This window comes from Babylonia areolata, chromosome 12 (assembly GCF_041734735.1).
Source record: "Babylonia areolata isolate BAREFJ2019XMU chromosome 12, ASM4173473v1, whole genome shotgun sequence".
NCBI lineage: Eukaryota > Metazoa > Mollusca > Gastropoda > Neogastropoda > Buccinidae > Babylonia > Babylonia areolata.
In genome coordinates, this window is record NC_134887.1 from 20,441,986 (window position 1) to 20,456,985 (window position 15,000).

At 45.7% G+C, this 15,000-nt stretch overlaps 1 protein-coding gene across 1 annotated transcript; it reads left to right on the forward strand.

The window, feature by feature from the left end:
* The first annotated feature begins 484 nt into the window (after positions 1-484).
* On the forward strand, positions 485-10,660 carry LOC143288441 (uncharacterized). Its single transcript, XM_076596930.1, has 3 exons — positions 485-1,387; positions 7,117-7,353; positions 8,617-10,660. The coding sequence occupies exons 1-3, from the start codon at positions 639-641 to the stop codon at positions 8,813-8,815; spliced, it is 1,185 nt and encodes a 394-aa protein (XP_076453045.1). The 5' UTR covers positions 485-638; the 3' UTR covers positions 8,816-10,660.
* The last annotated feature ends 4,340 nt before the right edge of the window (positions 10,661-15,000 follow it).

Here is a 15,000-nt window from a genome sequence, read left to right on the forward strand (position 1 = left end):
GTGTGATTGTGATGTTTGTTCCAAAGAGGACTCATTATCTTTAAAAAAAATTGTTTATATAATCTCTCATCAAAATCGAGTATGTATGGTTTAGTGAGTGAGTGATGTGTGTGTGTGTGTGTGTGTGTGTGTGTGTGTGTGTGTGTGTGTGTGTGTGTGTGTGTGTGTGTGTGTGTGCAGGTCTGGTAGCCAACACGTATCTGCTTATGAATCTGTTTAATTTGTTACCATATACAAGTGGGCGTGCTTGTATCACCCATGCCTATTTGAGTGTGTGTGCCTCCTCTGAGAGAGAGACAGAGAGAGACAGAGAGAGAGACAGAGACAGACAGACAGACAGACAGAGAGAGAGAGAGAGAGAGAGAGAGAGAGAGAACGTTTCCGTGTCGCTGACATCACTGCAAACAGGCTGCTGACAATGTCCTCTTCTTTCCTACCCCAGCTGATGCACGTGATAGAGATCAGCGACACGGAAACTGTTCACTGGCCACAAGTGACAAAGCCCACGCGCACAGCCAGAGCAAGACCACAAGTCTCACAAAACGAAGTGGATTCAAACCCCAGCAGCATCTGTTTTCCGTGCAGTTTCATTAAGTTCGTCAGTCGTGTGGGGTCAAGATGCAGTGCCATCGTTCGGAATGAAAACAAGAGGACAAAAGAACATTGATGCCAGGACAGCCTCAACGATGGAAGATAATTATTATGATGATGATTATGATTATGATTATGATTATGAATATGAATATCCTGACGATGCGAATTACACCTACAATAACTACACCTACAATTACACCATTGACACTCTTCGTCCCGAATTTCATGATTATTCCAGAGGAGACCAGATCTACAAATGGATCCTGGTAGCGGCCGTCATCCCTGTGTGTATCGTGGGTCTGGCAGGCAACACGGTGTCAGTGTGGGCCTGGAACGCCAACAGAAAGCACAACTCTGTGGTTCTGCTCTTCCAGTGCCTGGGGCTGGTGGACAACGCCTTCCTCCTCGTGTCCGCTGTCCGTGCTGGCCTGTACTACAAGAACCAGCTGACCCGTGCCATTGACGCTTACCTCTTTCCCATACTGTACCTCTTCCAGACCCTGTCTGTCTCCATCACCTTGATCATCGGGGTCTTCCGATGGCTGGCTGTGGCCAGGCCTCAGCTGGGCCAACGTGTGACCCGGGGCCACGTGGTGATGACGTGTGGGGCAGTGGGGGTATGGTGCATCCTGCTCTCTGCCTTGGTGATTGTAATGAAGGCCATGTTCAAGCCTCACACGGAGGATTATGTCCTGATGGATGTGGTGCTGCACCTAGTGGGGTTAGTCCTGCCCAACTTGGTGTTGCTGGCGTTCAGCATCAACCTGCTGAGGATCACCTTCATGCATCAGCGGTAAGTGCTGACCGTGTGGACAGATATTACTACAGAGCAAGACTGTGGGGTTGTACATATCTCATTTCATATCAGTGATGCATTTGGTATAAACAGTGTTTCATACCATACTGTGATGTACTACAACTGCTTTGACTAGAAATGAGTGAGATCATTATTGATGTATCTGCTAATATATTCATTCACATAAATCATCGATAGTACTCTTGTTTGTGCATCAAACGGTTGCCTGTTTCTCTCTCTTTCTTAAATGTATATTTCAATCACAGTAACTGATGACTGGGGACTGAGAGGCACTGGATTAATATAAAAATTCAGTGAAATAAATGGACTTGGACTATCATTGAATCAAACGTTTTGCATTCATATCATTATTGAAGTATGTTTATGTTAAGAATACTACTGATTTAACAGTTTTGCATTTGGGTTATTATTAAATTAAACGTATAGATTCAAACTGTTATTACAGCTTTGTATTTAGACTAGCATTGAAATTTATCAAAAGGGTTTAACCTTTCACTGAATCAAAATTTTTGTATTGAGACAATAAATATGCTTTGCATCATTGCACTCTACAAAATATCCCAAATCACAATAGATCCACATGTACATATTATTTGACAAGATTATATTTTATGAGGCTGTATTCAGATTAAGTTATATTTACCATCGTAACTTCCTTCCCTCTTAAGTTATTCAAGTTATTCAAACATGTGCCTTGTTCAAGATGTTTGTTTAGGAAATTATCCCGCGTTCTCCTATAAACAGCCAGCGATCTTTCACATGCCTGTTCGTTGTATTCTTTATCTCAGTCTCTTCCAGTGTATAGTGATGGCCTAGAGGTAATGCGTCCGCCTTGGAAGCGAGAGAATCTGAGCGCACTGGTTCGAATCACGCTACAGTCGTCAGTATTTTCTCCCTCTTCACTAGACCTTGAGTGGTGGTCTGGACGCTAGTCATTCGGATGAGACAATAAGCCGAGATCCCGTGTGCAGCATGCACTTAGCGCACGTAAAAAGAACCCGCGGCAACAAAAGGGTTGTCCCTGGCAAAATTCTGTAGAAAAATCCACTTCGATAGGAAAAACAAATACAAAATTGCAAGCAGGAAACACACACACACACACACACACACACACACACACACACACACAAAAGGGTGGCGCTCTCAGTGTAGCGACGCGCTCTCTCTGGGGAGAGCAGCCCGAATTTCACGCAGAGAAATACGAGGTATGTTGTGACAAAAAAAGAAGAAAAAAGAGTAATACAATACCTAGGCTGTGCCGCCATGGTCTGTAACAACGATATGTATTATAGCATCTGTCTTTCAGTCCCTCCCCCCTGCAGGCCCCCTCCCTCCCTCCCTCTGTCTGCTCCTGACCGACTCCATCCACTCCCACGGCCTCTCTCTTTGTTTTCCTTTTGTCTCCACTGCCACTCTCTCTCTCTCTCTCTCCCTCTCTCCCTCCTCTCTCTCTCTCTCTCTCTCTCCCTCTCTCTCTCTCCCCTCTCTCTCTCTCCACTCTCTCTCTCTCTCTCTCCCATCCTCTCTCCCATTCTCTCTCTCTCCCCTTTTTTTCTCTCTCTCCCATTATTTCCCACTCTCTCTCTCTCCCACTCTCTCTCTCTCTCCCATTCTCTCTCTCCCTCTCTCTCTCTCTCCCTCTCCCACTCTCTCTCTCTCCCTCTCTCTCTCCCCCCTCTCTCTCCCCCTCTCTCTCCCACTCTCTCTCTCTCTCCCACTCTCTCTCTCTCTCCCTCTCTCTCTCTCCCACTCTCCCTCTCTCTCCCCCCTTCTCTCTCCCACTCTCTCCCTCTCTCTCTCTCCCACTCTCTCCCTCTCTCTCCCTCTCTCTTTCTCTCCCATCCTCTCTCTCTCCCATTCTCTCTCTTTCCCTCTCTCTCTTTCTCCCTTTTTCTCTCTCTCCCATTATCTCCCACTCTCTCTCTCCCACTCTCTCTCTCCCATCCTCTCTCTCTCTCCCACTCTCTCTCTCTCTCCCACTCTCTCTCTCCCATCCTCTCTCTCTCCCATTCTCTCTCTCTCCCTTTTTTATCTCTCCCATTATCTCCCACTCTCTCTCTCCCACTCTCTCTCTCTCTCTCCCATTCTCTCTCTCCCCCTCTCCCTCTGTCTCTCTCTCTCCCATCCTCTCTCTCCCTCTGTCTCTCTCTCTCCCATTATCTCCCACTCTCTCTCTCCCATTCTCTCTTTCTCCCACTCTCTCTCTCCCTCTCCCTCTCTCCCTTTCTCTCTCTCTCACTCCCTCTCTCTCTCTCCTTCTCTCTCTCTCCCACTCTCTCCCTCTCTCTCTCTCCCACTCTCTCCCTCTCTCTCCCTCTCTCTCTTTCTCTCCCATCCTCTCTCTCTCCCATTCTCTCTCTTTCCCACTGTCTCTCTCTCTCCTTTTTTCTCTCTCTCTCCCATTATCTCCCACTCTCTCTCTCCCACTCTCTCTCTCCCATCCTCTCTCTCTCTCCCACTCTCTCTCTCTCCCACTCTCTCTCTCCCATCCTCTCTCTCTCCCATTCTCTCTCTCCCTTTTTTCTCTCTCCCATTATCTCCCACTCTCTCTCTCTCTCCCACTCTCTCTCTCTCCCATTCTCTCTCTCCCCCTCTCCCTCTCTCCTTCTGTCTCTCTCTCTCCCATCCTCTCTCTCCCTCTGTCTCTCTCTCTCCCATTATCTCCCACTCTCTCTCTCCCATTCTCTCTCTCTCCCACTCTCTCTCTCCCTCTCTCCCTTTCTCTGTCTCTCACTCCCTTTCTCTCTCTCCCTCTCTCTCCCTCTCTCTCTCTCCCACTCTCTCCCTCTCTCTCTCCCCCACTCTCTCCCTCTCTCTCTCTCCCACTCTCTCCCTCTCTCTCCCTCTCTCTCTTTCTCTCCCATCCTCTCTCTCTCCCATTCTCTCTCTTTCCCACTGTCTCTCTCTCTCTCCCATTCTCTCTCTCCCCCTCTCCCTCTCTCCCTCTGTCTCTCTCTTCCATCCTCTCTCTCCCTCTGTCTCTCTCTCTCTCCCATTATCTCCCACTCTCTCTCCCCCATTCTCTCTCTCTCTCCCATTCTCTCTCTCTCTCCCACTCTCTCTCTCTCTCCCACTCTCTCTCTCTCTCCCCCTCTCCCTCTCTCCCTCTGTCTCTCTCTCCCATCCTCTCTCTCTCCCTCTGTCTCTCTCCCATTATCTCCCACTCTCTCTCCCCCATTCTCTCTCTCTCTCCCATTCTCTCTCTCTCTCCCACTCTCTCTCTCTCTCCCACTCTCTCTCTCTCTCCCCCTCTCCCTCTCTCCCCCTGTCTCTCTCTTCCATCCTCTCTCTCCCTCTGTCTCTCTATCTCCCATTATCTCCCACTCTCTCTCCCCCATTCTCTCTCTCTCTCCCATTCTCTCTCTCCCCCTCTCCCTCTCTCCCATTCTCTCTCTCTCTCTCCCATTCTCTCTCTCCCCCTCTCCCTCTCTCTACGTCCAATTTCTTCACGGCTTCTCTATCTTTTCCTTTTTGTCTCCGCAGCCCCCCTCCCCCCATCCACCACCCTTCTCTCTCTATCTCCAAGTTTTGTAATGTTATAAATCTTAAACAACGAACATACATGCTTAAGAGGGTTTGCTGACTATGGGAAGCATTTACCTTTTTGATTTTTCGATTCATGTGTTAACATTTCTGAGTTATGTCTGTCTGTCTGTCTCTCTCTCTCTCTCTGTCCAATTTCTTCATCTGTATTTCACTGAAAAAGAAAAAGAAAAACATATTGGAAAACTGTTACGAGCGTAGATAGAAACAATGAAGCGCCAAGGATAGCGTTTCATTCTGTTTGAGTTGAATGCTAGCCTGTGACTGACGCGTCTACCTTGGAAACGATATAATCGGAGCCAACAGGATCCTCTTCTTGATCTTCTTCCTTCGTGGGCTGCAACTCCTACGTTCACTCGAATGTACACGAGTGGGCTATTACGTGCATGACCGTTTTTCACCCCGCCATGTAGGCAGCCATACTCCGTTTTCGGGGGTGTGCATACTGGGTATGTTCTTGTTTCTACAACCCACCGAACGCTGACTTGGATTACAGGATCTTTAACGTGCGTATACACACGAAGGGGGCTCAGGCACAAACAGGTCTGCACATAATTATGTTGACCTGGGAGATCGGAAAAATCTCCACCCTTTACCCACCTGGCGCCGTTACCGAGATTCGAACCTGGGACACTCAGATTGAAAGTCCAACGCTTTAACCACTCGGTTATTGCGCCCGTCGAACGGGATCAAATCCCCATGCTGGCCAGTATTTTTCCCCTCCACTGGACCGTGAGTGGTGGTCTTGATACCAATTAAAACTCTGCATACAAAACTCGACTCGTCCTCAGAAAGAAAAGATCTGAGCACATCACTCCTCTTTTGCAACATCTCCACTAGCTCCCTGTTCACACCGAATAAAGTACAAGATCAGGTATTTTGCTACAAATGTATTCACAAATCAGCCCCTTCCTATCTCTGTGGCTGCCTTCACCTCTACACTCCATCTCGCTCACTACGATCAGCTTCGGATCCACTCCATTTACGCATACCCAGATTCAAACTCTCGACTGTTGGCCGCCGTTCTTTCTCTGTCTCTGGACCTTGCATTTGGAATGAACTTCCTCTTTCGCTTCGTCAAGTCTCCACACTCAGCTCTTTCAAGTCTGGCCTTAAAACTCACCTCTTCCCAAAATAGCCTCCCTTCCCTGCCTCTTCCTTGTCTTCAGTTTCTCCAGTTTTAGAGTTATGCGTGCGTGAGAATGACTGGTGCGAAAGCGCTTAGATTTGTCTATGCACAAGATTCAGCGCTATATAAATACCATTATTATTATTATTATTAATCGGATGAGATAAGAATGTTCGAGTCTTGCGCAGCATGCACAGATCGCACCGCAACGAATGGGTTTGTCCCCGGCAAAATCCTGTACAAAACTCCACATCGATAGGGAGACAATTCAACTGCAGACAGAAAAGAAAGAAAAAAGATAAGAAATAAAAGGGAAAGAAAACAGGTTGGTGTTGCATTGTTGCGAAGAGCTCTCCCCTGGGAGATAACCCCCAATATTCACGCAGCGAAACATGTTGGGACAAATAGCAATACAATACGATACAAAAATAATCTCTCTCTCTCTCTCTCTCTCTCTCCATATATATATATATATATATATATATATATATATATATATATATATATATATGCATACAGCTCTCTCTTTCTCTCTCCCTCTCTCTCTCTCTTTCTCTCCCTGTATACACACACACACACAATCACACACACACACACACATATATATATGTATATATATATATATATGTGTGTGTGTGTGTGTGTGTGAATTAGTTACTGATAACTACCACCACCACCACCACCACCCTCTCGCTCATAACCTCCAACCCCCCCTTACTATCATCTTCCACCACTCTCAATCACCGCACTTCCAAAAACAAAAACCAGCCTACAACCACCACCACCACCACCACCACCATTACCACCAATGCTACTAACCACCACCATTACCGTCTTCCCACCCCCCTCCTCACCCCTTGCTCTCTTCCCATCCCATCACCTCCACACAACACCCCAATCCCCCTTTCACCCCATTCTCTCCTCCCTCCCTCCCTCCCCTCCTGACCACCACAACAAGAAGACCAAAAACGAAACAGACGCCACTCCAATCCTCCTCTTTTAATTTTCCCCCCTCCTGTCCCCTGACTCCCAGGCACCAGACCAAGAACAAGCACAGGAGGACGACCGTGGCAGTGCTGAGCATCGCTGGCTGCTCCTTCCTGGCCTGTCCCGTGGCCGTCACTGCCCACCTGCTGCACGCGATCTTCAAGGACAAGCGTGGCAGCTGGTGCAACTGGACCTGTGTCTTCGCTGCTACTGGTGCGGGTGACCTCTTGCAGGTTGCCAACTCCAGCGTCAACTTCCTCTTCTACTTCTTCTTCGCGTCCAGGTGAGGATCTGTTGGATTGGTGGTAGGTGGGGGTGGTGGTGGTGGTGGTGGTGGGGTAGGGTGGGGGTGTTTGTGACGTGAGGGATGGAGGGTTTGTGCTGGAATGGGTGGGCGTGGTGGGGATGGGTGAACTGGGTGGGAATGGAAATGGTGTGTGCTGGATGGGTGTAGAGATAAGGGTTGTGTGCTGGTTGGTGTTGAGAGATAAAGGGTATGTGCTGGATAGGGGGTTCAGATAATGTGTGTGTGCTGGGAGGGTGTTGAGATAAGGGGTGTGTGCTGAATAGGTGTAGAGATAAGGGGTATGTGCTGGATAGGTGTAGAGAGATAAGGGGGGTGTGCTGGATAGGTGTAGAGAGATAAAGGGTGTATGCTGAGTAGGTGTAGAGAGATAAAGGGTGTGTGCTGGACAGGTGTAGAGATAAGGGGTGTGTGCTGGATTGGTGTAGAGAGATAAAAGGTGTGTGCTGGGTAGGTGTAGAGAGATAAGGGGTGTGTGCCTGGTAGTTGTAGAGAGATAAGAAGTGTGTGCTGGGTGGGTGGTTCCTCTTCTACTTCTTTACATCCAGGTGAGAATTGGGTGAGTTGGTGGGGTGAGGGTGGGGTCCTATCTTTCTGGACTCTCATTTGAAATACAAACGGCTATCTGCATCATGAACAGCTTGCAAATGCTTTCGAAAAATCAGTTGATATTTCAGCTAAAACGTTACAGTTATCCTGAGGTTAACATACGGCAGCTGTGGTTGTACAGCATAAAGAAATGGAAGTGCAGGTGAAACAAAAAGCACCAGTGGTAATGTGGTGTCATTACAATGGCTGCACACATCGCTGTTCATTGAAAATTCAGCATCATTTCTACAAGCCCACAAGAAGAAAACGGAACAAGATCATAGGTGGTTCCTGAACCTTTTTGTGAACCCTGTATATCAACCAGCACCTAATCAGCAGAACTCCACTCCCTCGAAGAACGGCAGCATCTCCAAACCAAGATACTGGCACTGAACACCATGACCTTTAATCCATTCACTGCCAGGGAAACAAAACTCCTGCTTCACAGGGAAGTTTAATGCACACACACACACACATACAAGCGCGTGTAAGCACACACACGTGCACGCACACCACATCAATATCTAATCCTTCACCTCTTAAAAAATCATATCCTTTCCTCAGAGAGAGAGAGAGAGAGAGAGACGCACAAACACACACACACACCGCAATCTCTCATCCTATTAATATATTTCCCCCCTCTCTTATCTCCAGGTTCCGACCCTTGCTGCAGCACGCTATGCGCTCCAGTCTGTTCAGGCGCAAGGTCAGGGGACGTAAATCTTCCACCACTTCCAGCGTCCTGCACCCCACTTCCGATTCCGGCAGCAGCACCTACACCAGCAGCATCTGTCGCCAGGAGAGCAAAGAGGAGCCTCTGCAAGAGCCTACTAAAGCCACAACTTGTGTGTAGAGGGGCGATGTCTCATCAATCTCAGTGAAGTTTTTTTTCGGATGAGGCGATTACCCGGCCGATGTCCCGTGCCCTGAATTGCAGCACGTAAAAGAACCCACCGGCGGCAGCGATAGCCTGGAAAAATTTCTGTAGAAAAAAATCCGCAAATTTGAAACAAAAACACAACAGCCATTCAAAAAAAAAAGAAAAAAAAAGAAGGAACGAGAAAAAAGAAGAAGAAGAGGACTGAAGAAGAAATACAGGTGGTGATGCACTGTTCCTTCATGCTCTGTCCAGTGACAAAAAGTGATACGATACGATACTACAAGATCCGATACGATGCAACGCGAAACAATGCGACGTGACCCCAAACAATACAATACAAAATATTCGCCGTGTTTTTCATTCCGCAGTGATTTTTTTCCAGGAGGAGTTTTACTGATGTCTCGTCACATACACTGCCGTTTTGTTAAAGTACAAATTTTGACGTGTGAATGTTATCGTTCAAAGTAACGAGAGAAGAGGTATGGAATGGTGAGTTGGAGGAAACATGGTAGATGAAGGGCGGAATCAAAAGGGAATATTTGAAATGAATAGAAATACGATTGAAAAAAATTGTTGAATGGACTTAGTGTAATCAGTTTTTTTTTTTCAATTTGTGGACTCAGGTTGAAGTTCTGTCAATGCCAAATACAAGCCTCGTCATATATCATTCTGGACTTAGTTGTTTAACATTCATTTTGGTCATGGACACAAGCTTTGTCAATGTAGAAAACAAACCTCGTTATATGTCATAATGAGCTTAATTTAATATTTTTGACTCTGGCATTGTCGATTTTGAATGGAAGTCTCATTATGTATCATTATGATCGACCTTCATTGTTCATGTTTGGTCGTAGACTGAGGTTTTGTGGACAAGTGTTGAATATAGAATCTCCACCTAAGGCCCCAAGACGCAAAATATGCCCCACATGCCAAAGGTAGTAATTGCAAAGACCCAGTAAACAACCACGACATTCACATATATATTTCCTGAGACGTTTATCAGCAGGGGCTGGGGGCTACAAGGGTCGTTTTCAGACAGAATCAAAAGCTTGTGATACGAAAAACAAATTCAAACCAACCACATGAAGATACAGCCAACACTCATTGTGTGTGCACATGGTAGGTCTTTAGCAAAGTTCCTGGGTTCAGCATGCATAGTGAATTAACCCTCTGACTGGTGCTGACAAGTATGGTTGTCAGAGAAGGACTGTGCCCTCAGTGGGACAACATCAAGATTACAGTCAGGATGTCCGTCAACAGTCTGTATTAGGACTTCTTCCTCTTGTGGTTATTAAACCATTGGTCTACAGAGTGAATTACATTACTGAAAACTATACGAGTAGGAAATGAGTGGAAACGAGTGGGACGGGCGCAATAGCCAAATGGTTAAAGTGTTGGACTTTCAATCTGAGGGTCCCATGTTCGAATCTCGGTAACGGTGTCTGGTGGGTAAAGGGTGGAGATTTTTCCAATCTCCCAGGTTAACATATGTGCAGACCTGCTTGTGCCTGAACCCCTTTCGTGTGTACACGCATGCAGAAGATCAAATACGCATGTTAAAGATCCTGAAATCTATGTCAGCATTCGGTGAGGTATGGAAACAAGAACACACCCAGCATGCACACCCCTGAAAACATACTATGGCTGCCTACGTAGCGGGATAAATAAACAAGAACGGTCAGTACATGTAAAATGTCACATATCTGTTGGAGTGTTCATGTGTACGTGCCTGTAATCTGATTGAAGGACACAGCAAACAAATGATGTGCTCCCAATGGCAGCCATCAGTTGACTCTACCCAGGTAGACAGCCTGTTGTGCAAATAACCCCATGTTTGTAAAGCACTAACAGCTTGGTCTCCGACCGAGGATAGGAGTTGTTTAACTATCCATATCATTCATCATTCTTATTCTTCATACGTGGGCTCCTACTCCCACGTTCACTCGTACGTACAGGAGTAGGCTTTTGTGTATGACCGTTTTTACCCCCACCATGAAGGCAGCCATACTCCGTTTTCGGAGGTATTCATAATTCAGACGCAGTTGAGTCTGACACCACACTGATCTCGCTTCATCAGGGCTCAGCAGTCAATGGGTTAAGAGACTGTGTTGCTGTGTTGTTGGTGGGTGATGGGCACTGGAGGGGCAGGGAGAGGTAAGTGAGGGAAGGGGAACTGGTGTGCTGAGTGGGTCGCTTTGAGGCGCGTCTGCGTCAGTGGAGCCTGGAGTGGGACAGATAGTGCAGCACTTGACAATTCGACGCTTTAAGCTTATCGCTCACGTGTGTGTGTGTGTGTGTGTGTGTGTGTGTGTGTGTGTGTGTGTGTGTGTGCGCGCGTGCGTGTGTGTGTGTGTGTGTGTGGATGTGATGATTGATGGGTGATTGAATGTATCTGGGTGTGGGTGAGTCTGCCTCTGTCTTTCTCTCTCTGTCTGTTTGTCTGTCTGTCTGTATGCTTCCCCCCTCCTCTCCCCCCTCCCCCTCTCTCTGCTGCTGTCGCCGAGGTGGGCGGACGTGTTTTGCTTCGCTCTGGCAACGGGCCTATACTACCACTTAAGGACTATATTTGCTTTTTATTTGCTATTGTTTCGTTCAATTCTTGCATTGTTTATCGAGATCTGTGGTAGCTTTCTGTACACGGTGATGTAAATCGTGTGATTTTTTTTTCTTGGATCATTCAAAATATATTCAAAATGTGTCAGTTCATTCACCTTGCTTAGTATCCTGCACCAGTTGTGTTCGTCGTTGTGTGACAATCACGCGCATGCCTCTTGTGTTACAGTGTACAGCGTTGTGCCCTCCTCTTTATTATTGGTTTTTTTTTATAGTGGTCTTGTTTTCTGTTATCTCTGTGATGATGTGGGTACAAGTTCGGAATTACCCCTCCGTCATGTGTTCCATCCTGCACTAAAGCATGGTGATGGGTCTGGCGCTGTAAGTACATTGGTGTGATGTGTGTTAGAACGTTCCCTGTCTTCGTTAATCATGGCCAGCACCACGCCCGGAAAAGACCATAAAAACAAAACAAAAACAAACAAACAACAACAACAACTGTAACACATTATTTTACTCAGCACTCTATCGGTACTTTACTCTGTCAAGGACTGGACTGCCCAGAATGGGATACAAACGAATGTGAAACAATCAAAAGATTTGTGTCATATTTCATGCGCGACAATGACAGAGTCAGTCGATAAAGGAATCAAGGACGCAAGTATACAGACATCTATGTCATGTATCAAACTGACAGACAGGGCGTCCTCTGCTGACGACAAGCACAGCCTGACTGTCAAGGAGAACTGTTCCCAAATCGGTGAACGCACTCCAGACATTTCTGTAGCTCCGTCCCAAACTACAGCCCATCACTTCCCAATCAGTGATAATCATGACAGTTGTAAACAGATCCTTGTACTACCTACCGAGTCTGAAGTCGACAATGACCTCCAGTACTCTGTTCCGACATTCAACTCTTTCTCTGTTCTCTCTGACGTTGATGATAAGTTGGATACAGATTATAAAGTGCACACGTCCAACCAAACTGTTCCCAGTGTTTTACACCCTTACAAGCCCCATACTGACTCCAAACCATCCCCACTAGACACACTGTCACGCATGACCATTCCTAACAGAACAACTAGTTTACTGGTTGGCGACTCCACCATTCGCCACATTAATCCTAGACGACTGGCCCCAAGAGGAGAACGGTTATTCAAAATCTGTGTCCCTGACATGTCTGTTAAACACCTCCACACCTGGCTTATCTCTCTACCTGTGATCCCTGACTTGAAATATGTGATGATCCATGCAGGTGTCAATTCCTGTCCTTCAGACCCTGCATCCATTGAAACGTGGACAGATCTTGTTCTTTATGTTCCAATACATTTCCAGTAGCACATGTATTTTTCAGTTCTATACTTCCGGATTCCAGCAAAATGTAAACATTCATTTAATAATTCATTACTTCCTCCCAATCACAACTTGAAAAGTGTTTGTGAGAAGCAAAAAGTTACTTTTATTGACCATTTTGAAATTTTTGCATATGACACAAGTCCGTATGGCAATGTAACTCATCCGAATGCAAGAGGCACTGCAAGACTGACAGAAAGTCTAAAGCCTGTGTGGAAAGGTTTCCACTACTCAGGAAATATGTCTTCTCAGTCCGTAAAGTTTAGTCAAGCAGGTGCAACAGAACATATTCAACGAAGGAAAACCTCCGAGTCTGTCTATAGAAACCCTACAGGTGGTCAGAATTATCAGGAGCACACTGACTCACAACCGCCACCTCAAGATTTCCCTCCCGTTTCCTCTTCTGAGCATTACCCCCCACTTGCCCCACGTTCACGTCCGACAGACAATGTTGCCGGATTACCTCCCATGAGGAATCATGTCCCTCCGTTACCTCCCCAGCCCTCTGTCGGGCACATCAACAGGTTATACAATCATATGTACAAACCAAACGACAGTCTCAACCATTATCCCCCAAACCAAGGAGCAGATATAATTCATCCGAATGCAGAACAGTTACTGCAAATGGCTTCGCACCTTTTAAATCAAAATGCAAATGTATTTCCACCTTATCCAGTTCCACATTAATATGCTCCCTGTGCTGTCATTTTCCCCCACCCTCATAGCACGTGTTTCAATCCTTGATTCCACAGTTCTCAAGGGTGTGTTCACACGTGCATTAACCCCCGCCCCCATCCCCATACAGTACGTCAGCACAAAAGGGGTCCATGAAAAGATTTGAAAAGTGAGCAATCCGTGAACTGATACTGAAATGTGTTTGCTTTTTTATGCACTGTTCATATGTGTGCTTTCGTGCGCGCACGCGCGCGCTCGCGTGTGTGTGTGTTTACACGCGCACGTGTGGGAAGTTTTTTTCAATGGAACCACAGATTGCTGGACCTCTGTAACATTTTGTTTCACATGTTGAGGATTTTGCATTGTGATTCACATTTTGTTTTGGATAAAGTGATCATTCGCTGAATGTCCGGTGGTGTTCTTTGCTGCCGTGCAACGCGAATGTTGTTCCACTGTCAAACAGCAATGAAAAAACTGTTTCACGCTTTTGTACTTTTTTCACGTTTGCATATATATTAGATCATCCCCTTTTCTTAATTCATTATATTCATTATCCATTGTCTTATTTTGTTTTACTTTTGCATATTCTTTTGCGTAAACCATGTCACATACTCTGGATTTGTGGCCATCCAAGGATGGTCTTCGGGTTGGGTTTCTTCATACTAATCACTTATTCAATAAATTAGCAGATATGTCTCATATTTTAACTAACTCGGAGAAACACTTTCATGTTTTTGGTTTTGCTGACTCTCGCCTATCAGCACATATCTCTGACTCGGAAATTTCAATACCAGGCTACAGTATAATCCGCAAAGATGCTGCACGTCCCAGAGAGACAGGCTTATGTGTTTTTATTCACCACAGTATTCAGTTTAAGCGAGTTGAGCCTCGTGTTTATAATAATAACGCTGAACCAATATAGATCTAAATTAATAAATAACCCCCCCCCCCCCCCCCAACAATCCCCCCCGGCGCCCCCCAAAAAAAACAAAAACAAACAAAAAACAACAACAAACAAACAAAAAAAGAACAAACAAAACAAAACAAAAAGCAAAAAAGCCAACAAAACAACAATTCTTTTGGGTTTCATATATAGAAATCCAGCCGAACACGCAAACTGGATAGATAATTTCACTTTGGTAATGGAAGAAATGTCCTTGCATTTAGATGAGGTGATATTGTTGGGTGATTTTAATATTGATTGACTTAAATGTAACAAAGCATGGACACATTCGTTTAGATCATTTCAGTTTGTTCAGTTGATCGATAAGCCCACAAGAATTTCGCCAACATCTAAAACTCTTATAGATCACATTTATACCACTAATAAAAATAATATATCGAAGTATGCTCGCCAGTCTATGGTTGTAGCGATCACTGTCCATGTTTGCTTTACATGGTCGAAAAAAGGAGTCAAAATCCCAAATGGTCATAAATTTGTCACTTACAGACGCTTTAAACATTTTGATATGGATAGATTCTTGCACTATTTACACAACTCATGTTTTTCTTGGGTATACCAGTTTACAACTCCTGATGAGGCCTTTGAAGTTTGGTACCATAACTTTTTAAATATT

Excerpts from the sequence above, each read along its gene's own strand:
- LOC143288441 (XM_076596930.1), top strand. The coding sequence starts at position 639 with ATGAAAACAAGAGGACAAAAGAACATTGATGCCAGGACAGCCTCAACG. Across the intron at positions 1,388-7,116 it reads ATCACCTTCATGCATCAGCG|GCACCAGACCAAGAACAAGC; the intron begins GTAAGTGCTGAC and ends CCTGACTCCCAG. Across the intron at positions 7,354-8,616 it reads TACTTCTTCTTCGCGTCCAG|GTTCCGACCCTTGCTGCAGC; the intron begins GTGAGGATCTGT and ends TCTTATCTCCAG.